This window comes from Ovis canadensis, chromosome 8 (genome assembly GCF_042477335.2).
Source record: "Ovis canadensis isolate MfBH-ARS-UI-01 breed Bighorn chromosome 8, ARS-UI_OviCan_v2, whole genome shotgun sequence".
Classification (NCBI taxonomy): Eukaryota; Metazoa; Chordata; class Mammalia; order Artiodactyla; family Bovidae; genus Ovis; species Ovis canadensis.
Window position 1 is genome coordinate 65,816,102 of NC_091252.1, and position 24,128 is coordinate 65,840,229.

Genomic DNA, 24,128 nt, shown 5'->3' on the forward strand with positions numbered 1-24,128 from the left:
GAGAAAGTTCTCTGTAATCACAAGCCCTGTTTTTGCTCCTCAAATGCTCAAAGCTTCCTATCTTAAGTATTTTATATCCTACATTCTTTTCTATCTATTCCCTCTCTTTATTTATTTTTATAGCACTCATCATTAAAAATATATTATACATTAACTTATTCATTTTTACCCTCCAGCCAAGCCATGAGCAACGTGTTTTCTGGCCTGCTATATCTCCAGGGCTGAGAACAGTGTTGGGCACAAAGACAGAATAGAAATGTTCTCTCTCAATGAATAAAGTATCATAAAGCAAACACAAATAAATGTTATATCAATACTTTAATCAATATTTATGAGCTCCAGATAGATCATCTTTCCTTGATACAAAACTAGATTTCATTAGTGACTAATCTGAAATTAGCCACCACTGAAATTGCCTTAATCCCTAGATCATTCCTGCTTCAGTGTGATTAAAAACACATTGTGATCTTTGCGGAACAATGGGTTCCCTAAAGTAACTCAAATAGAGCTTTTATAATGGATTCTTTACCAGCTGAGCTACCAGGGAAGCCCAGAAAGATTCTAACTCACTGCTTAATTGAAAACAAGATGAATGGAGCTCTTCACCTCACATATGGGTGGAAATATTCTCCCTTCTATTGATAGAGCATTTTAAGTTACCTTGATTCACAAATACAAACAAACCATGCTGAAGAAAGATTCCTGAGTGTCTACCCATGGTCAGCTTTATATCAGTTTATATAAAAGCTAAGGGCTAGAATTCATAGTTGTGGAAAAGAATGTCAGAACTTGAAAAATAAGATATGACTTATAACCAGGAGCATCAGCACTACCTCTCTATTTGTTGTTCATGAAGGGAGATTGAAATTTCTCTGATTTAGCTGGGGTGGGGAGTAGTTAAATGAAACAGAAGTCATAAGTGCAAACAGAACTATTTATTGAGGAAACTCTTCTAGGTACTGGAGATAGAGAGATACAAAGATTGTTTAAAGAAATTTATATTATAGTAAGAAAGTCACTAAACCAATAAATAAGTATATAATATGATCATAAACTGGAGCATGCATAATAAGTAACATGTTCTCATCATATTGCTTGATGAATTCAATGTTACCCTTCATCCACTAGGTATGAGACAGACTAGGCCACTAGGCTCAAGAGACTATACATTTCATCCCATACTTATGCATGCATGTTGTGATGAATTGGTATTAATGACTGTCATTAAATAACTTGGGCTTTTAGCAACTCTTAGAAGAAGCAATCAAGATGATTCAAGCTATATAACAAATAAAATATGATTATTTATGTTTCTATCGTTTATGGCCACTCTATAAATATAATTCAGATAAATGAGTGCTAGGAAAAAGAAAATAAGGTAATTATAATAGTTAACAATTCTGTAGTGTTTACTGTGTGCTAGGTTGTATTCCAAGCCAATTTCTCTCAAATTTTATTGTGTATATCAGTCACCTGGGGTTCTTGTTAAATACAGATTCCAAGTTGGTAGTTCGCAAAAAGGCACTAAGATTGTACATTTCTAAGAAGCTTCCAGGTGATGCTGATTCTGCTGGTTAGTGGGCCATATTTTGAGTACTGAGAGAATATACATTTTACATGAGGCTAAATGAAGGAGGTTTCCTCCCAGGCAGAGAACTGGGGAAGGGCAAATGGTGAAGGAAAGGCTCAGAGGCAGAAATAAGATGTGTGTACCAGCAGCAAATTGAAGTGATTGGTGAAGAGGTAGAGAAAGCAGGGTGTGAAATTAGCACTGTCCCAGCGCAAATAAATGTGGTTTCCACGATTGGAAAGTCAGTGCTGTCACAGCTGAAGACCCAGACTCTGTCCTTAGGTAGCTGTGGGTGTTGTTTAGTTGCTACATCCTGTCTGACTCCTTTGCCACCCCATGGACTGTAGCCTGCCAGGTCCCTCTGTCCATTTCCCAGGCAAGAATACTGGAGTAAACTGTTTCCTACTCCAGGGCATCTTACCCACCAGGGATCGAACCCATGTCTCCTGAGTTGGCAGGCAGATTCGTTACCACTGAGGCACCGGGGAAGCCCATCCTTAGGTAGACTGGGATTCACGTCTTAACTATACTATGTGACCTTGGTAAATCACTTCACTTGTAGAATTTTCTATTCAGTTAAAAGATGATAAACACAGGACCTATAGAGCTAATGTAGAATTAAGTGAGAAAAGCTTATAAACTACCTGGCGCATACTGAAATTTAAATGAATATATAAACTAGCATTATTATTTATCTCAAAAGGCATAAATGGCAAGGCTTAAATTTATAATTGATGCAGTTAAATCCACAGGTAGAAAAAGGTGATTGAAAGAATGAGTCATAAACAAAGAAAAAGAAGGCAAAATTATACTCCGAATGGAGAAATAGCACCATTTCTTTCCCATTGATTTTACTCTTTGAGACTAGGAATGAGTTTCATGCGGTTTCAAGACAAGCTATCAGTTTCAAAGAAAAATTAGAGTCTGCTCTCTTTTTATGGAACAGTCCATTAAGTTTATTCTTCCATGTGAGAATTTCTTTTTTTTTTTGAAAAGTACATCCCCTCAGTTCTTTTTAAAATCCCACTTCTTCCAGTTTTTATAGAACTCCCATAGAATAAATCTGCTCACATTTATGCTCACAAAATATTCATTTGGACAGAGATTCTGGAATTTAATGTCTAGTTCCAATGTAATTCAGCATACTTCCACATGCTCGGTAATGCATATTCAGCACTTACATTTCAGTTAAAATGGATGTCCATCTTGCTTTAAAAACCTTTTTTCATTCCTCAGCTACTATCACATCAGCCACCATTCTCTTGTATGACTTTCTCACAATAGGAGAAAGAAAGCACCTGTACAGATATTTAAAATAAAGTAAGGCTTGAAGGGTTGGCTGGGTAGTTTTTATCATTCTCATGTAATCTCATAGTCAACATGACATATCTTGATTGCAAAGCCTTGATCAGACAGCTCAGGAAAGCCAGGAATACAGGGCTAGATACGGTTTTCCCATAAGGACATTTTGATGTTTGGTTTATACTGTCTTACAGAAAAAGAAGGAGGCTATAGAAAGTGGCAAACGACAAACTGAGAACACTTTAAAAGAAGGCAATGACATACTTGATGAAGCCAGTCGTCTTGTAGATGAAATCAACTCAGTTATAGTCGTGAGTATTTTATGAAACCCAAAGTTAAACGTTGATAATGATGTAAGTGGTCTTGAATCGGAACCAGTGAGAAATTCAGTAGTATAAGCAAATATTGTTACTTTCTTTTGACTGTAAAGTTGTTTTTGTCTCATTCTATTGTGACCATGCACACCCATTGGTAACAATTAGAACTTCACGTTATTCTCTCAGTAATGAGGGTACTCGCACATTCACACCAACCTGTATTTTTTTTCACAATGATGAAGGGCATTTGTTATTCCTAGTACAGAACTTACAATCTGCTTTAATATTCATATAACATTAGTTAAACAAGAAATGTAAAGCTACAAACAGACTTTCAACATGCTGTCTCACTCAGTAGATGCTAATATATGATGACATGTGTAATAGAAGTGCAAATAGTCTAAAAGATCCTAATGACTATCATTTATGCGTTTAGACCTATGAAGTGGCATTTTTTTAAAAACAAGATTGTTAGGTTCTTCTTGGTATAAATTCCCTTCACATATTTTCTAATCTCTTTCATTGAATAATAGCTTTCATTCTCTATTATTCTTTTTTTTTTTTTGCTAGGTTACTAAATTTTAAGTGTTCTAAAACCTAAGCATGTGTAATTATATCTCCAAGAGACGTTAATAAATTAGAGGAAGCTGGATTCACTTATTTAAAGTGCCTTCTTTTCTCTACATATCAGTACGTTGAAGACATTCAAACTAAATTGCCACCCATGTCCAAGGATCTGAAAGATAAAATAGATAACCTCTCCCAAGAAATAAAGGACAGGAAGCTGGCTGAGAAGGTGTCCCAAGCTGAGAGCCATGCAGCTCAGTTAAATGATTCGTCTGCTGTCCTTGATGGGTATGTCATTTGTGGTTGGAAATGTCTATGTTATCTTGACACTTGTCCAAAAGTTTTGACTAGCAGAAATGGTTGAGAGTTGCTTTCAAATCTTGATTTTTGTAATTATTAACATACAAACTGCATGGCCTTTCTGTGGAAAAGCCTAATTAGAAGGGTGTGGACAAAGCTCTACTGGAGCAACATCAAAAGTCTGAGTTAAAAGTGAATTCAAACATTGCATGGTGGGGAGCGAACATTGCCTTAGGCTACACTTAGAAAAAATATTTTGTTCTTTATTAGAGAGCACAGCAGTTGCCTTATTAGCATTTTAAATAGTTATACATAAATACACATTCTGCTCCAAATTTCGGTTTTATAATTTTAATGAAATCAAAACTATTTATTGTTAAAGGGCTGGCTTTTGAAAATGTGGTTGCATTGGTTCAGTTCAGTTCAGTTGCTCAGTCTTGTCCAACTCTGTGATCTCATGGACTGCAACACGCCACACCTCCCTGTCCATTACCAACTCTGAAGTTTACTCAAATTCCTGTCCATCGAGTCAGTGATGCCATCCAACCATCTCATCCTCTGTCATACCTGTCTCCTCCCTCCTTCAATCTTTCCCAGAATCAGGGTCTTTTCAAATGAGTCAGTTCTTCACATCAGGTAGCCAAAATATTGGAGTTTCACATTCAGCATCAGTCCTTCCAATGAATATTCAGGATTGATTTCCTTTAGGATGGACTGGTTGGATCTCCATGCAGTCCAAGGGACTCTCAAGAGTCTTCTCCAACACTACCAATTCAAAAGCATCAATTCTTCAGTGCTCAGCCTTCTTTATACTCCAGCTCTCACATCCATACATGACTATTGGAAAAACCATAGATGGACCTTTGTCGGCAAAGTAATGTCTCTGCTTTTTAATATGCTGTCTAGGTTGGTCATAGCTTTTCTTCCAAGGAGCAAGCATCTTTTAATTTCATGGCTGCGGTCACCATCTGCATTGATTTTGAAGCCCCTCAAATTAAAGTCTCTCACTGTTTCCACTGTTTCCCCATCTATTTGCCATGAAGTAATGGGACCAAATGCCATGACCTTAGTTTTCTGAATGTTGAGTTTTAAGCCAAGTTTTTTACTCTCTTTTTCTCTTTCATCAAGAGACTCTTTAGTTCTTCGCTTTCTGCCATAAGTGTGGGGTCATCTGCATATCTGAGGTTATTGATATTTCTCCCGGCAATCTTGATTCCAGCTTGCGCTTCATCCAGCCCAGCATTTCTCACGATGTACCCTGCATATAAGTTAAATAAGCAGGGTAACAATATACAGCCTTGACATAATCCCTTCCCAGTTTGGAACCAGTCTGTTGTTCCATGTCCAGTTCTAACTGTTGCTTCTTGATCTGCATACAAATTTCTCAGGAGGCAGGTCAGGTGGTCTGGTTTCCCATCTCTTTCAAGAATTTTCCACAGTTTGTTGTGATCCACACAGTCAAAGGCTTTGGCATAGTCAATAAAGCAGAAGTAGATGTTTTTCTGGAATTCTCTTGCTTTTTCCATGATCCAGTGGATGTTGGCAATTTGATCTCTGGTTCCTCTGCCTTTTCCAAACCCAGCTTGAACATCTGGAAGTTCACAGTTCACATACTGTTGAAGCCTGGCTTGGAGAATTTGAGCATTACTTTGCTAGTGTGTGAGATGAGTGCAGTTGTGCAGTAGTTTGAACATTCTTTGGCATTGCCTTCTTTTGGATTGGAATGAAAACTGGTGATTCCATACATAGCCTTTAAGTCTTTTTTTTTCCCCTTTCAAACTCTATGAAGGCACTACTATTTCAGTACTGCCCTGTGAAATAATGGCTTATTATAACTGGTATTCTCACATGGGTTCATGGGGGATGGGCCACTAGTGAGGTGTGTTTGACTAGTAAACAGCCTTCTCAATATAACTGGTTTGCTTCCCCTACAATTTGGGGATTGTTATAATAAAATGGGTGTATTAACCCCAAGAATAATTTTCATAAATAAATCTGGATTTAATATATTCCATGTGAAAAGTTCTGTTTCAAAACTTAATATTCTTGATACAAAGGAAAATATTAATGTTTGAAGACCCTGGAAAAAATTCATATATAATTCATTTTATTATAACAGTTCTAGCTTGGTTATTTAGGAATATGAGTTTAAACTGAAAGCTACAATATAATACAATTAGGAGATACCTCACTATGATTTGGGATTATCATTATTATATTGGCCATGACCATTTGGAAGCCTTATTTGTTACAAGTAAGTTCTTCAAATATTCTTCATTTGAGTACCAACTACTCTGATATTCTCTTTTTGGGTAATCCCTACAGAATCCTTGATGAGGCTAAAAACATCTCCTTCAATGCCACTGCAGCCTTCAACGCTTATAGCAACATTAAGGACTATATTGACGAAGCTGAGAAAATTGCCCAAGAAGCCAAAGTTCTTGCACATGAAGCCACAGAACTGGTAAGTAACAAATAGTGCTATGTACTGAGGTGAACCTTTTCAAATGAGTTTCTAAACTAAAGTTCTCAAATTTAAACAAGCTCCAGAAAATCCTGGCAAATTAGAATATTAGTTTTAAATTATTTTCAAAGGCTCCTTTTAAATTTTATCCAAAATAAATTCTCAGTGTGCTGTAATCATAGCAGAATTCTTCTCAGTTACATACTACTTTCCACCACTAATAAGAGTTGTATTATTATCCCAGATGACAAATAGGTTTGTGCCACCAACTCATACAGGAAAATGGCCAAACATAAGACTCTGAAGAGGAAAATTTATCACAATTATTCCATATGTCTTCAATAAGAAAGTGCTTTGAATATTAACACCATTGCTTATAGTTACATATATAAGTTAATTCTATATAAAGTTTAATAATAAGGTGCACATTTTACAAAACATGCCAAATCATATACTTCTAAACTATTATACTATTTTTATCAGTTGAAATATTTGCCTTCAAAGCTACTTTTGGCTTCTGTCATTGTTCAAAATAAATTTTCAATTAGTATTTTAGAGTTTGGGGGTTCTAGGTATAGCACATTATCTGAGTATCTTCAACAGTGACAAATTTTTTTCCTTTACATGTAGAGCAACATTTTATAAACAGGTTATGTTTGGTAAACCTTGGCAATACTTTTTAGGTCAACTTTCATTTCATAGGAATCACACAGTTAGTTTAAATGTTCAGAACCATCACTTATTCCTTTGGCTTGACACAAAATCCTCCAAATACATTAGAATTTCGGGAGAAAAAAACCTTGCCTGGACATTTGACTGTGAATGACATATGCAGAAATAATGGATGTTGAAGAAACAGATCAGTATTTGCTTTGGTATTTAGCACAAATGCTTTCTTGGATTTCAGAGATAGTAGAGGTATTTGCCACATAGTTAGATGGTTTATTTTATGGTCATAGTGAAAACATCATATTCCATCAGCAGTTACTACTGTTTGGTTTCTCTGGGATGACTTTACTAATACCATGTGTTCTGTTTATTTCTTATTCAAAGTCATGATATAATTATTACAAAAACTTACCTATGTTCAGTTATCCTTTCAAAATGAACCATTTTTCATATCTATTTTGAAGATCCTAATCTTCAATTTCACCATTTTCATCTGACCTAAGTCTTATTGGATGGCCATTTTCAGCATCTAGGACAGTGCCTGACAAATCATTGGCCTGTGTGAGTGAATGCACGTCATTCTAATTGACATTTTTCATGCCTGTTTACAACATTTTGTACAAATAAAGATCTCAATATTATCATTGCTTTATTTTTATAAACCGTGCATTTTATGGTAAAGAGCTGTTTATTTTCACCCAAATTTACTACCATCACTTCTGATAGCTTATGGCAAAAGGTGTCAGAGTCTTGATCTCTGAAGAAGATTTAGCTTCCAGGGACCAGAGACCAGGCTTGATCACTCAAGAGCTTATGTGTAGCAGAGTTTTATTAAAGTGAAAAAGGGACAGAGAAAGCTTATGACATAGACATCAGAAGGGGGACAGAGAGTGCCCCCCTCACTAGTGTTAGCAAGGGAGTTCTATAACTTTTTAATTAGTTATTACAGTAAATCAAAAGAATGCCTCAAGTTGTAACAATTTTATCAGACCCACTCCCACCATTTACCTTTTAGGATAGCAGGATTAGAACTTAACAATAGAAAGACCCTACCAGACCTGCTCCCATAATATACATTCTAAAGATATCAGGATTAGTCAGAAGGTTTTCAGGAAGGAGAAACTGTCCTCAAGGAGGATACATTGTTGTTATGTAATCCTTAGTACAGAGTTTAAACTGAGCTGTTTGTTGTGTAATCATCAGTTCTGAGGTTAAAGAAAAAACTTTATGTGACTAAGACTAAGGAATGTAGAGGGAAAAAAAGGTGTTTGTCCTTTCCTCCTCGAGAATTCCAGACCCCTATCTCCGCTTCCAGAGCCCCAGACCCCTTCCTCCTCCTCAGGCATCCCGGACTTCTTAGCAACCTGCCTAGGAATTGACTCTCTCATTCCCCCCTTTTCTTTAAGGAAAATTATGTTGCCAAGGGAAAGGGGCATTGTTTTCATTCCATAATCACTTCCTGCTATTGAGGGGTGTGGTCCCTAAATTGTTGAGGCAACATATTCTCCCAACCCTCATATTGAGGGTCTCTGATCCAAGGACCCCAGGTAATAGTTGGGGGAGGTGGGGCTCCTAGGAGCCTGGACAACCATTTGTAATTTAAAAGTTTTCAAATGGTTAGAAACAAATGCAGTTACATAGTTACAGATGAAGGGAGCAAACAGTAAAAACAGAACAATTAGAATTAATGTGATTAAGATAAGTTTTCCACCATGGGAAGCTAGTTAACATTTCCCAAAGTGAGGTGACTGAGGCTTCAGGGGAATCCATAGCCTGAATCATCTTGTTCATGTGTTTAGCAAAGTGAGTAACATTAGTACTCATATCTGGTATATATGTACAACACTGGGTATGAATAATGGCACAAGTTCCTCCTTGTGCAGCTGTTAGAATATCTAAGGCCAATCTGTCTTGTAAAACCACCTTTCTAATTTGTATTTGTTCAGCATTAATGGCTGAAAGTTAGTCAGAGCATCAACTCATAGAATAACATCTAATCTTTTGTTTCCAGAGAGGGAACGAGTATTGTAGCCAGACAATCACACCAGTGAAATACAGATCTTACCCAATGAGTTTTAAGGTGTGGCAGATTAGGCTTCTCTGGAAGCTCTGAAAATATGAAGCCATGAGTAAAAGTTAGACCTAGAGTGCATCTTCCTATCCAGCCAGGGGGAAGCCACGCCCATAAGTATTAGCCACATATCTAGTAGGTCCCATTTGGAATAAATCAGCATGACTGAGGGACCCAGTCCCAATCAGTTCCTGGCCAGGCAAAAGGAGGACTTAACTGGGATTGGAAAGCACAGGAATGACTGTATTTTATGTTTCTTGAGGCAAAAATCCCAGTTGTTTCCAATCATTATAACTAAGTTGTTGGCTAACTTCTGGGGATGGCTCTATTTTTTCCCAGCATATGGGAGCATTAGATAGTAGGCATCCCTTTTTAGGAGTTAGCCATATGACCTCATCTCATATTTGATAAACATCCGGTAGAAAACCACCAGATCTAGACCCATTTACCTTCTTATGTGCAGCAAAATAGTCATTAAACCAAGTTAAAACATAGTCAAAATTAAAAGTTATATTCGGTCCATAGTTACATCACTCCATCTTTAGATTGTTAGATGTCATCAGATCAAGAGGTGTCAAATATGATTATTGTTGGTGAAAGTATTCTCAGAGTTGAAGAAAGTCCTTTCCAAGAAGTGGAGAAACTCACCATGGGATGTCTTCAATTGATGAGGAGGGGAGTGCTCTGCAGACCCAACAATTAGACCAATTGTGGAATGTAGCATAGGAATGAGTCCAGGACAGGAAGGTGCTGTCTTGAGGGTCAAATGGTCAAACTCAGGACCTGGAGTCAACAGAAGCAAGCCCACGTAGATTCTCAGTCCCATCTTGGTTCCTGGCTCAAACAATGGCTGCTGCTGCTGCTAAGTCGCTTCAGTTGTGTCCGACTCTGTGCAACCCCATAGACGGCCTCCTACGAGGCTCCTCTGTCCCTGGGATTCTCCAGGCAAGAACACTGGAGTGGGTTGCCGTTTCCTTCTCCAATCCATGAAAGGGAAAAGTGAAAGTGAAGTCACTCAGTTGTGTCTGACTCAGCAACCCCATGGACTGCAGCCTACCAGGCTCCTCCATCCATGGGATTTTCCAGGCAAGAGTACTGGAGTGGGGTGCCATCACCTGCTCCGCAAACAGTGGCTAGTTTGACTCAAAGTCTGGGTCAGGAGTTAACTTCCTAGTAATGTCTGTTGAAAAGCAAGAAGCTGAGTCACCTAGTTAATTTTAAGGCTCTATGGCAGTATCTGTGTACAAAAACAGTCTATCATAGAGACAGTCCCTTCTTCTTAGGGGCAGTTTGAGCCCTCATTAAAGCTATGGGTAGAACTTTAAACCAGCGTCTTGTATTTCCTGAGTTAGCTTACACAGGTGTCTTTTAATAATGTCATTAGCCTTTTCAACTTTTTCTGAAGATTGAGGTCTCAAAGAGGAGTATAAGTGATACTCTGTTCCTAGAGCTTTTGACACCCCTTGAGTTACAGCAGCTTTAAAGACGGAGCATTGTTGCTCTGAACTTTAGAGTTTAAGATCCCACTCACATCATGAGAAGTCAGTACAGTAAGATTTTGTCCATTCATTAACCTCGGGCTTTAGTTAATACTGCTTTTGATATGAAAATAGGTGAGGTCATTGAGCTTGATAACAACAGGAACAGCATTTTGTGCTCGACCCAGTTTCTCCATCAGCCCACACTCTAGGATTTACATTTTGTTCCATTAAAAAGAGCTGGTTCCATATTCATGAAAACAGAGGCCTGGACCTCAGTATATCCTTCCCCAGAAGGGGTGAGGGAGACTCTGGCACAATTAGGAATTCATGAGAAAACAGCACAGAGTCCCAGTTTCCACTTAAAGGATGACTTCCCTGGTGGCTCAGACAGTAAAGCGTCTGCCTACAATGCGGGAGATCCAGGTTCAATCATTGGGTTGGGAAGATCTCCTGGAGAAGGAAATGGCAACCCACTCCAGTATTCTTGCCTGGAAAATCCCATGGATGGAGGAACCTGGTAGGCTACAGTCCATGGGGTCGCAAAGAATCGGACACAACTGAGCAACTTCACTCACTCATCCAGAAAGTCCCATTATGGTAGTGGATAGGGAGGAAAGTGGGCCAGGGGCTTCAGTGAGCACAGAGAAAGTTGCCCCAGTGTCCAAAAGAAATTGACTGGTTGGCCCTCCACAGTTATTAATACCCAAGTTTCCTCAGATGTAATTAGGGTGGGAGCTTGTGTGGGGACCCCCGGACACCTTCAGTCCATATTGTCTTAAGAGTCCAACCCTGGGGCCTACACCTTGGAGGGCAGTCTCTTCTCCCTCATGGTCCTTTGGAGACTGGACATGGAGCCGGGGACAGCTTAGAAGTCTGAGAGCAATCCCGCTTGAGAGGCCCTTCCTTTCCACAGTAACAGCAAGCCCATCCCTTTTTACCTAGGTCCCTCTGGGCATTTTTCTCAAGCTGTTTCAGAGCAGGTCTAACAGCCATTGTTGGGGCATCAGTCTTGCCTGGTTCTTTTTTTGCCTCTTATTTTCCACCTCATATTCTCTGCCATAATATACCATCTGAGCCAGCTGCAACAGTTTTTTAAAGACTGATTTGGTCCAAACACCTGTTTTCATAACTTATAGCAGATATCTGGAGCTGACTGAGTGAGAAATCTAGCTTTTAAGATCATTTCTCCCTCTGTAATTTCAAGATCAACGTCGGTAAACTTGTGGAGAGCCTCCCAAAATCTAACTAGGAATTTATCAGGAATTTCCTTCTCTCCCTATTCTATGTCAGCCAACTTAGCATAGTTTAAAGTCTTAGTTTGTTCTTGCTTAAGTCCTTCAAGAATACATCTGGCAAAGTGGCTCTGTATAGAAACCATTTGGCTCCCAGTAGGAAGGAGGGCTATTTCGTGTTCCCTCTTTCCCCTTGTCTCACGTTCAAACCATTCATCTCCAAAAGTAGTAGCTTCCCCCAAAACTCAAGCTCTCAAGTCAGGAGTTAGTGTCTGTCCCAAGACATGTGTTACATCTCTCCAAGTAAGGTCATAATGTTAGTCTCGTAAAGGAGTCTGTGTACCTTTCGGATCCTCTAGATAGTCTCAACTGCAATTACTGCTTGAATTTCTACTGACACTGAGCCAGCCCCTCCTGGAAGGGTGCCCTAACTCAGCCTGTTCAGTTGGGAGCCCCAGATAAAGGGATAAAGGGGCGAAATAAGAGAACAGGAGGCAGCTGAAGCTTTCATACACAAATCTGCACCCTTAGGACATAAGTCTGGCATGTCTCGCGGAGAGATAACACATAAGGCACTTCTACCCATTTCCCTTATTTTCTATGAAATCGATCTAGTTGTAAAACAGTATCATAATTGAGAGACCCTTTAACAGGCCAGTGTTTCCCATCTTCCAAAGAATACTGTGGCCGTTAAGTATCACAGAAGAAGATCAGGCATGTCTTTTTAAATTCTGGGGATCAAACTTGTCCCAGCTTTTTTTAAAATACATTTTAAAGAAGTGGTTCTGGAACTGATAGCTCCCATCTGTAAGAGACAAAGAAGCGGCATCCACAGCCTTAGTTTTTTTCCATCAGAAGCGCCCTTCCTTGCTTTAGATGGGGGCGTAGCAGAATCTCCACCAAAGCTTTCTTTCCCTGGTCAGACTTAGTCTGTCCCTTACCGACGCAGGCGTCTTACTCGTCCCTCCCAGTTCTACCACTGAGGCGGGGTGGAGATGCACCAGGGGTAGACCTGATGGTATCCCAGATTGATTTAATTCCACACCACCAAGACCTTTGTTTGATTTGCCAGAGTAATTTCCCAGAGTGTTTCCCAAGCTAGGACTACCACGGGAAGCATGTCTTACGTGTGCCTGTGCACACTCCTGACTATAGTCGTGACTGCATTAGAATGGGTGCGTCTTAAAGAGACAAATAACAACCAAGATGTCCCTCCTGTCGCCACACCAGTGTATGTGATAGCAAAAGAGGTGGTGGAGGGTTGGCCAGCGAGGAAAAGGTGATCTTTGTTCTCGAGCTATTAGGGTCAATCCTTCCAGCTCATTGCTACAGATTCCACAAAAGGAATATCTAGAGTTGAGACAGGAGCCATCAGAGAGCCTCTTCCGGTCCACTAAGAGCTAGCACTACTGAAGAAAGAGGCCCATTGCATTTCCAGTCTGGCCAGATTCCACAATTCCTGATCTATGTCCTCAGAAACCTCATGGCCACCGGCAGTGCTTCTGTCCGTATAGATAGGAGGCACAGCCATGACAAAGACTCCCTTTCAGGTTGCTGGCCCCTGAGACAGGCGGCCAAGAGAGTAACTTCTGGCCTGAGAGATGTTCCTAGGGTTCCACCTCACTCCATACGTGCTTCTAGTAACTTTCGGCTCCTAGCAAGGCTAGGCGCTTCCTTACTTGGGGTCTAAGCAACAGTACATAGTAACAGCATGGATCACTAGTTCCTTGAAAGTCTGTGATCCAAAAGATTGGGTTCAGTTCAGTTCAGTTGCTCAGTCATGTCCGACTCTTTGCGACCCCATGAATCGCAGCACGCCAGGCCTCCCTGTCCATTGCCAACTCCCGGAGTTCACTCAGACTCAAATCCATCGAGTCAGTGATGCCATCCAGCCATCTCATCCTCTGTCGTCCCCTTCTCCCCCTGCCCCCAATCCCTCCCATCATCAAAGTCTTTTCCAACGAGTCAACTCTTCTCATGAGGTGGCCAAAGTACTGGAGTTTCAGCTTTAGCATCATTCCTTCCAAAGAAATCCCAGGGTTGATCTCCTTCAGAATGGACTGGTTGGATCTCCTTGCAGTCCAAGGGACTCTCAAGAGTCTTCTCCAACACCACAGTTCAAAGGCATCAATTCTTCAGTGCTCAGCCTTCTTCACAGTCCAGCTCTCACATCCATACATGACCGCAGGAAAAACCATAGCCTTGACTAGACAGATCTTAGCCGGCAAAGTAATGTCTCTGCTTTTGAATATGCTATCTAGGTTGGTCATAACTTGGGTTAGTAGTTCTAATTTCCCATGCAATTATGAAATGGTCAAAGAGACCAGGAAAATCTGACAAAGGAAGGAAAGTTTGGTCCACGCACTTTGCCCATTTCTGGTCGCACCCCTCACAGGGACCTTGAGGCTCTCTTGGCATTGGCAGAGACAAGGCTCCCCTTTTGAGGGCTGCCTTCAGTCATCATGAGGCACTGCAAAACCACACAGCAGGGCTCAATGCTTGCATCGCACAGGACATGTCATTCATTCACACAGCACACCGTAGAGTTAGTAAAGTAAAGCAGAAAATGTGTGTACTGAAAAAGCAGAGAGGCTAGAGCTCTGAGTGTTCTTACCTTGTCCTGAAGATCCCGGAAAGCCCCCAAGATGATAGTTTATAGTGAGCAGTGTCCAATTCTTGATCTCTGAAGAAGATTTAGCTTCCGGACCAGGGACAAGTCTTGATCACTCAAGAGCTTTTATGTAGCAGAATTTTATTAAAGAAAAGAGACAGAGAAGGCTTCTGACATAGACATCAGAAGGGGGACAGAGAGTGCCGCCCTCACTAGTGTTAGCAAGGGAGTTATATACTTTTTAAATTAGTTATTACAATAAATCAGAAGAATGTCTCAAGGTTGTAAAGATTTTATCAGACCCACTCACAATTTAAATTTTAGGATAACAGGATTTGAAGAAGGAAATGGCAACCCACCACAGTATTCTTGCCTGGAAAATACCATGGACAGAGGAGCCTAGTAGGCTACGGTCCATGGGGTCACAAAGAGTCCGATACGACTGAGCGACTTCACTTTTCTTTCAGGAAGGAGAAACTGTCCTCAAGGAGGATACACTGTTGTTATATAATCCTTAGTACAGAGTTTAAACTGAGTTGTTTGTTGCGGAGTCATCAGTTCCAGGCTTAAAGAAAAAAACGTTTTATGTGACTAAGACTAAGGAATGTAGAGGGGAAAAAAAGGTGTTTGTCCTTTCCTCCTCCTTGAGAATTCCAGACCTCTCTCTCCAATCTGAGAGCCCCAGACTGCTTTTGCCACCTCAGGGACCCCAGCCTTCTTATCAACCTGCCTAGGAATTGATTCTCTCACTTCACACTTAGGAGACTCATTTTCTTGCCAACATGAAATATTCACTTTTCCTCAGCACTGATGCTTATACCTGATAGGCTAGCCAAACTCAAACATAGACCTAGGAGATGTTTTAATGCATATGGCATGTCCACTTGTTCTTGTTATTCCGTCCCCATAAGCTGTGTAAAAATAATTAAGTGTCTGAAAAATTTCTAAGTAAAGGCTAAAGAGGATCATTGATTTATTAAATGGCTATCAGCAAACATGCAGAAGACTGATTTGGTCAGAAAGATTGTTAGACTGTGTTTTGGGAACAGAATAAATAAAGTTTTAATTTTAATAATTCATTATAATGTAGTTCCTATTGTACTAGAAAAGAAATATATTTGCCATTAAATTGAGCAATTACCTAGATAGAACTAGCATTTCATAAATGTAAGAGCTGGTATTATTGCTATAGCTGTAGATAAACATAGAAGAGTAAGATTAAGTTTATTATTTATGTATGAAAGAGTCATTTGAATCTAGGCCTGCAAAGAAGGAAGAATGTCTTTAATGAATTTGAAACAAAGAAGAAAAGGAGGAATTTATACAAGGAGAAAAAAAGACCTGTTAGACAAGCCATAAAACAACCAATTATTACTGTGGAGAAAATGGATGTGAGATAATATGAGAAGGGAAAAAAGCATTGAAAATAACATTGGGAAAAAAATCCCTAAGTGAATGGTGGAATAATCTTAAAGCATAATTTTTAAAGCCTCTTCACTTTTAAACATCTGCTTAAGTCTACCTATTTGTAATACACACATAATCAACAATGTAATTGAAAGGAAAATATGAGTAAGAAGAAAGTTGATCCTTTATTTTAATTAAATAGTGAGCAGGTGGACTCTATAAACAACTAAATATTGTAGTATAGTTGCTGTGTAAACAGCAACAACCTCTTATCTTGCATATTTAATTTACTTAAATCTCAAAATGAAATGTTATTTTAAGAACTTGTTCAGTCGCCCAGTTATGTCTGACTCTTTGCAACCCCATGGACTGCAGGATGCCAGGCCTCCCTGTCCCTCACCATCTCCCGAATTTTGCCCAAGTTCATGTTCATTACATTGGTGTTGCCATCCAGCCATCTCATTCTCTGATGTCCTCTTCTGCTTTCAATCTTTCCCAGCATCAGGAACTTTCCTAGTGAGTCAGGTGTTCACATCAGGTGACCAAAATACTGGAACTTCAGCTTGGCATTTATCCTTTCAATGAGTATTCAGGGTTGATTTCCCTTAAGGTTGACTGGTTGATCTCCTGGCTGTCCAGGGACCTCTCAGGAGTCCTCCAGCACCACAGTTTGAAGGCATCAATTCTTTGACACTCTGCCTTCTTTACAGTCCACCTCTCACAACCATACTGGGAAGACCATAGCCTTGACTACACAGACCTTTTAGGCAGAGTGATGTCTCTGCTTTCAACACTGTCTAGCTTGGTCATAGGAACATAAACTTTATGAAAAAATAAACACTACTGCTTTTCTAACGGGCTTCCCTTATGACTCAGATGGTAAAGAATCTGCCTACAGTCAAGAGACCCAGATCCATCCCTGGGACAGGAAGATCCCCTGGAGAAGGGAATGGCAACCCACAGTATTCTTGCCTGGAGAATTCCATGAACAGAGGAGCCTGATTGGCTACAGTCTATGGGATCACAGAGTCAGACACAATTGAGTGAATAAAACTTTCACACTTCCAATTTTCTATTAGTGTTGGGTGGGAAAATTACTATTATTGTATTATTGTTATAAAATTATTGTTTTCCCTATACACAGTCTCAAAGATAACATCTCATTTTGTACTTCTCATTGGTGGGCACAGGAAAAAGAGAAGGGAAACATATCACTCTTTCAAAAACAGAATATGAAGATCCAGTAATTTCTTTCTAATCTCAATTGCTTTAATGCTATAAAAAGTCCTCAGACTCTAAAACAACAGAGAATTAAATCTTTAAAAACATTTCCGGATCATAGGTGAACTTAAAACCTGTGTTATCAACCAGATCCGATTTTAAAAGTAGATGAAGAAGAGATTTTATATGCTTTTAGGAGCCTTGGGATGACAATAGTAATGGTTTCAGTGGCCCTGGGAGATGAGACCCTCTGCCCTTTTCCACTGGGAAGTTCTTAGAGGATGTACACTTGAATCTGGTATATCCAAACAGCAAGCAACGATGACAAAACAGAAGGCTAATGTAGAATGGATTCTATTGTTCTTGTTCATTAAGATCATGAAGAGTCATCACATAATAACCACACAATCTCCATCAACCCTGAAATGTTGCCCTCCTTCCTTTCTTAATTTCCTTCCTCCCATTCTCTTTTTCTCAGAGTGAATGGAATGTGTTCTGTGATATACACTTCAGTGTAGAAAACGTAGGCAGTCCATACCTTCCCTAGGTATCTTGCATAAAAAGAATCACTTTTTCATGTCCCATGGCAACTGAAGATTTCTTTTTCTTCATCTGTACCCTCTTCTTTACACTACAATCACTGTTATCATCTAAAGTTCTCTCCCTCTCTCTCACATGCACATTCTCTAAGCCAAAATCTTCTTTCTCAGTTATTAATAGTCTCAGTCTCTGGGTTTCAGCATTAGAAATTGAGAATTTATACTGGCTTTCAACTCCAGTGGACAATGTGGTCTTCCTCTTTATTCTCCAAATCCATGTTCTGTCAGTCAATGCAATTATGCATCATTCCTGGGAGCCGTGAGTCTAAATATCTGCAGCATATTTCCCAAACATATCTAGGAGAAAATAATGTAAAATACAGAAAAAGGTGGGGGTAATTTGTAAGTAATTCTTTTTCTCGTAAAAAAATAGTAGTGAGACAGTAAAGAACCAACTGGTGACTGCAGCCATGAAATTAAAAGACACTTACTGAATCAAATCGCCAGTCTATCTCTGATGCAGGGTATAGCATGCTTGGGGCTGGTGCACGGTGATGACCCAGGGAGATGTTATGGGGAGGGAGGTGGGAGGGAGGTTCATGTTTGGGAACACGTGTACACCCGTGGTGGATTCATGTCAATGTATGGCAAAACCAATACGGTACTGTAAAGTAAAATAAAGTAAAAATAAAAATTAAAAAAAAATTAAAAATAAATAAATAAATAAAAAGTACCATGAAAAAAAATAATAATAAAATAAAATAAAAGACACTTATTCCTTGGAAGAAAAGTTATGACCCACCTAGATAGCATATTGAAAAGCAAAGACATTACTTTGTCAACAAAGGTCCCTCTAGTCAAGGCTACGGTTTTTCCAGTGGTCATGTATGGATGTAAGAGTTGGACTATAAAGAAAGCTGAGTGCCAAAGAATTGATGCTTTTGAACTGTGGTGTTGAAGACTCTTGAGAGTCCCTTGGATTGCAAGGAGATCCATCCAGTGCATCCTAAAGGAAATCAGTCCTGAATATTCATTGGAAGGACTGATGCTGAAGTTGAAACTCCAATACTTTGGCCACCTGATGCGAAGAACTGACTCATTTGAAAAGACCCTGATGCTAGGAAAGATTGAGAGCAGAAAGAGAAGGGGACAACAGAGGGTGAGATGGTTAGATGGCATTACCAACTCAATGGACATGGGTTTGGGTCAACTCTGGGAGTTGATGATGGACAGGGAGGCCTGGCGTGCTGCAGTTCATGGGGTCACAAAGAGTCGGACATGACTGAGCGACTGAACTGAACTACTAAAGAACAGTGCTGTTTAAGTGTTATGTAGACTTTACAGGAATTAAAGAGCGGGGCAGGGGGGCTGGGGTGGGGGGTGGAGCGGATCTGGAAAAATTATCCAAGAGAAAAATATACCTAAAATTAAGTAGGTTTAAAACCTTAAACACCTGTTCCAAATAAATATGCAAACTGCTGTTGTAAAGTGACCTCCCACTGTTAATTCCTTAAGATAAGAAGAGTAAAAATCCATAGAAACTTCACAAGGAGTTTTTTCTTGCCTTTGGGTCGAGTCTAGAGAATAAATTGGATTTTTTAAAATTTACTGTTACGTAGCATGTCAATGGAGAGAAAAACCCTGTTAGAAAATAAGGATACTGGAAAGGAATGTCAGGGAGCTCTGATAACGTAGCAGCCTGAGTTAATTCAGATCCCTCCTCATGTGAGAAATTCACAGAAATGTTAGATAAACTCTAACTCCCAAAATTTAACACACACACAAAATTTAACACATTTTGGGAAGAGGAAACAAAAGGGTAATCTGAAAATAAAAACAAGAGAAACACAATAACATATCCTAAAGCTGGCACCTTAGTGACTCAATGAATTTGGAACATAAATATAGATCATGTGTCTGGAGACTGGATTTTAAAAGCCCAAGCAGGGAGAGAAAACATCACAAACATCATCCTAAACCTATAAACAAAGTAGTCTTTTTTGACTAATTGAAAGTATGCAAAATTGTGAGACTTCCAAACAATTGCCTCATCAGTGAATACTCCCTCTAGACCAGAACGTGCCAAGGAATCTTGTTTCTTTTCATGCTCCCATTGTGAAAAATGTCTCTCGTAAGCTATTAAAACCACAAGTCTACGGGTTGAAGTCCAAATTATACCATATACTTTTACATATGGACTGAAGTTCACATGGTACAAGACTTTCCAAGCTAAAATTTTAACAGAGGAGGGGAGAGGAATTGGTTCTTGCAACCCTTAGAATATCTAGAAGGACACAGAGGAATGGTCTGTTTAGGTACACTGTGAATAATCAACTAGGAAAGAGGGTAGGCAGGCAAAGTATGTAACATGATCCTGAAGTTATTTAAAAATCTGAAAGAGGATATACAATAAAAGTGTTTACAATTATTGCAATGTTAAAAAAGAATAGAAAAGAGTGATAAGAAAAACTACAGAAGATTATGGAAATGTATAATAGAAGCAAATAAAATTTATAAAAATAAAAATATACAGTAAGTATAACTAAAAATTGAATGGGAAAGCTAAACAAAGGAGAAAGAGAATGAATTAATTGAAAGAGTTGAATACATTACCCAGAATGCAACAAGCAAGGTAAGATATAAAAGAAGTGTAAAAGACAAGAAATACGCCTTGTAAAAATTCAGTGTAAATCTATTAGGGGTTCAGAAATTGATAAGAGTGAGAAGAGGGAAGTAGTAATAGTAAAAGAGATACTGAAAATTTTCAAGGCCTGGTGAAAGATAATTTCTCAAAGGAAGCCCTTCACGATAACTGAGCTTCCCTGGTGGCTCAGACAGTAAAGAATCTGCCTGCAATGCCGGAGACCTGGGTTTGATCCCTGGGTTGGGAAGATCCTCTGGAAGAGAGCATGGCAACCCACTCCAATATTCTTGCCTGGAGAATCCGCATGGACAGAAGATCCTGGTGGGCTACAGACTATGGGGTCACAAAGAGTCAGACATGATTGAGTGACTAAGCACACACACTTCATGATAAATAAAATTAAATATATACCTGGAAAGATCGCTGTTAGACTATGGAAGTCAAAGAGAAAGAGAAAACAATATCTTAAAGTAATCTAGGGAAAAAAGACTTTGGGTCAGACACTGAGTGCACAGCTGCAGCGTCAGGAGATTTAAAAGATGCTGAATCTCTGCTTGCTTTCTGCTCTGTGCCTTCAGTTCTTGGTGACCATGGTGTTCTGTTTAACTCCTACTTCCTTTTCCCAGAGAAGAATGTCTCCAGAATTAAGAGTTAAGCTAAAAATAGCCCTCATGAGGACAGAAACACTAATAACGCTAAGAGAATTTCACTTTCACTAGATTCTGTGATTTTCATATAGGTAATACTTGGTATTCAGTAGCTGATCGCTAAATGTCAGTTGCTCCGTCCCATCTCCAAACACTGATGTTGATTTTCAGAATAGATGAGATATTTATACTGCCACAAGGAACAGGAAAGTTGAATAGAGAAGAAAATTTCAAAGGAAATATAAAATGTATTTCCCTACTTAGATTGAAATCATCTATGAATATTTATTTGAATGTAGTTATCTTGTAAGATTGGTTTTTTTTTTAGTGATTAGAATTAAGTTCAAGGGGTGTGCTGAAGTTTCCTAATCAGGATGTGGGAAGAAGATAGAAGGTCAGAATTTGAGGATTAGAAGATCTATCTCCAAGTTGAATGCATATTGTCCATGTACTGAGTTGTGTCAGCTAAAGTATAGCTTTTTAAGAAACTGCACATTTTCTTCTGATCTCTCTCTTGGCTTAATGCCAATAGTTAATAATCCCCAAAACTTAAAATTTATTTTTTATTTTATGGTTTAATATTAAGTCTCCAATTATCCTTCTTTGATGCAATTGTGGTGTTTGTAATACGTAACTTCTGAACTGTTTATTAACTTGAGATATTAAGCATGTCCACATTTTCAATTTTTTCTTTGTTTTTAAACCTTTTTTTAAGCCACATATTTATTGTACTTAATATATAGAGGCATTATGAAACGCATAGGAATAAAGATAAATAGAATTCTGGCCTGTCCTTAAGTTTTTATTATTTGTCATGTTAGTAAAAATAATACTTTCCAACTTTTACTACATTATTTATTCTTTTCCTTTACTATATTTTTTTATTTTCTTTTTATTAGTCTTTCTTTTAATATTAATAGTATTATTCCTAATAATCTCTTCTTTTTTATTAGTTTTTGAATCTGTATGTAGCTAGATTCTTTTGATACCACTGCTACTGGTCAATAAGTCATATAATCAAATACTGTGAATTTTTCCATAGTATGATTAAACATTAAGGTATATCTAATGAGTATTTGTTTAGAAATGTGGTCATATCTTCTCTTCAGTCTGTCTTATTTAATATTTGCTTTGTGTAATTGGATGAACCAAAATACATAAAGAATAGTTGCATGGTCATTTTTGAGTTTTTATTTCCTACATAAAGAACTGCAAATATTAGCAGGATACACATTGCAATCAAAAGGCCCAATAATATAGTGTCAGTCACGTTTTAAACTTTAACTCACATATACCTTGTATTTTATTCTGTCAGCCATTACTTAGAAGTTATTCAAACAGTAATTTTGACTTCTTATTAATATCTATAATCATTGGAATTTAAATTCTATACCAGTGTAGTGTTAATGGAAACAATAGTGTAATCCATAATAAGTTTGACAACTGAATCTGTCAGTAAAGCTGGTGAGCATTTTTTCTCCATCAGCAATTCAGCAACTTATCTAAGAACTGACTGATTTGTGCAAGAGCAAATATGAAAAAGTCAGTGAGGGTCTAAGTTACACAGAAAAATATTGAATCTGTGTGTGAAAATGGTATTCCTTAAGCCAGCTAACATGATATACTCATCTGAGTAAATAACTGTAAAAAATCTATTGGAAACAGAGAAACAAGCTTCTGTTTTATTACCCAGAATTTGACATATTTGAAAATTCAGGGCATAAATTGTTAGAAATGAAATCAAAGAGTTTGATTAGTCAGCAACACAGAAGTTCTTTGGGGTGATGCTATAATGCAATGTAAATTTAAACTAATTTTATTCAAGACAACATTGGTCTCAGACCTGCTACTTGAGATTTCCACCAACAGGAATAAATACAAGAATAAGTTTAGGACAAATCAAGAATGAAATTGCCATGTTGAGTCTGATTCTGGACATTAAATGGAGAGAAAGGCATAAGCCCTCTAAGGATGTTCTCTAAATCAGTAGACACTTCTCCATTGTCTTTACCTCAGAATCAAGACTCCTTGTGGTGCCCACCAATGTTACCCTCAGTAGCTTGTCTAGACCCTACCTCATGGCAACATGTCAGTGGCACCCAGAGGTGCTGGAGCAATGGTTCTCATGCTGTGATTGGTGAAAACCTGTTTTCACTTAGTTATTATACATGTTGTTTTTCAGTCTCTAGGTAATGTCTGACTCTTGGCAACCCCATGAACTGCAGTATGCCAGGCTTCCCTGTTCTTCACTGTTCCCCAGAATTTGCTCAAACTCATGTCCATTGAATTGGTGATGCCATCCAGCCATCTCATCCTCTGTCACCCCCTTCTCCTCCTGCCCTGAATCTTTCCCAGTATCAGGGTCTTTTTCATTGAGTTGGCTCTTTGCATCAGCTGGCAAAAGTATTGGAGCTTCAGCTTCAGCATTAGTCCTTCCAGTGAATATTCAAGGTTGAATTCCTTTAGGATTGACTGGTTTGAACTCCTTGCAGTCCAAGGGACTCTCAAGAGTCTTCTCCAACCTGCATGTGGGATCTTCCCAGACAAGGGATCTGACTCGTGTCTCCTGCATTGGCAGGTAGATTCTTAACCACTAGATGACCAGAGAAGCCTGAATATACTTTTAAATCCTCTCTTGATTGTCTTTCTTGGTGTTATCCAGCTGCAAATTTGTAGTCATGAACTCTAAATTCTTATGAGTAAGTTTTGGAGATATTCTATTCCACCATTTGGTCTCCTTTCTCAGTTGCTTTCAATCCTCCAGAGGCTCATCTAACCCCTGTGATGCCAGAATCTACAGCCTTTCACCAGATTTCTGACCAGAGTCATTCCTTTGGGTTGTTTCTGAACTCATTTTTGATTTAGTGTGTCATTTTAGTATCCTAGAGATTTTTGATATATAGGTTATTTTAAAACACATTTAAAATCAATATACAGTGATTTTCTTATTTTAAAATTAAAAGTGACCTTTTATGACAAAAGCAGTTCATATCCATTATACAAAAATAGGAAATACAGACAAGCAAAAGGAAGAAAATCTAAAATGTGTATAATCTCACCAACCACAAATAATCACTTTTATAATA

General features: G+C 38.6%; 1 protein-coding gene across 3 annotated transcripts in view; it reads left to right on the forward strand.

Moving 5' to 3' along the window:
- The window catches only part of LAMA2 (laminin subunit alpha 2), a 681,429-nt gene that overhangs the window by 548,009 nt on the left and 109,292 nt on the right, over positions 1–24,128 (forward strand). For all 3 annotated transcript variants that reach the window (XM_069598353.1, XM_069598354.1, XM_069598356.1), the window contains 3 exons: positions 3,067–3,183; positions 3,881–4,044; positions 6,382–6,520. In XM_069598353.1, coding sequence (XP_069454454.1) covers positions 3,067–3,183; positions 3,881–4,044; positions 6,382–6,520 — 420 coding nt within the window. The remainder of the gene's footprint in view (positions 1–3,066; positions 3,184–3,880; positions 4,045–6,381; positions 6,521–24,128) is intronic.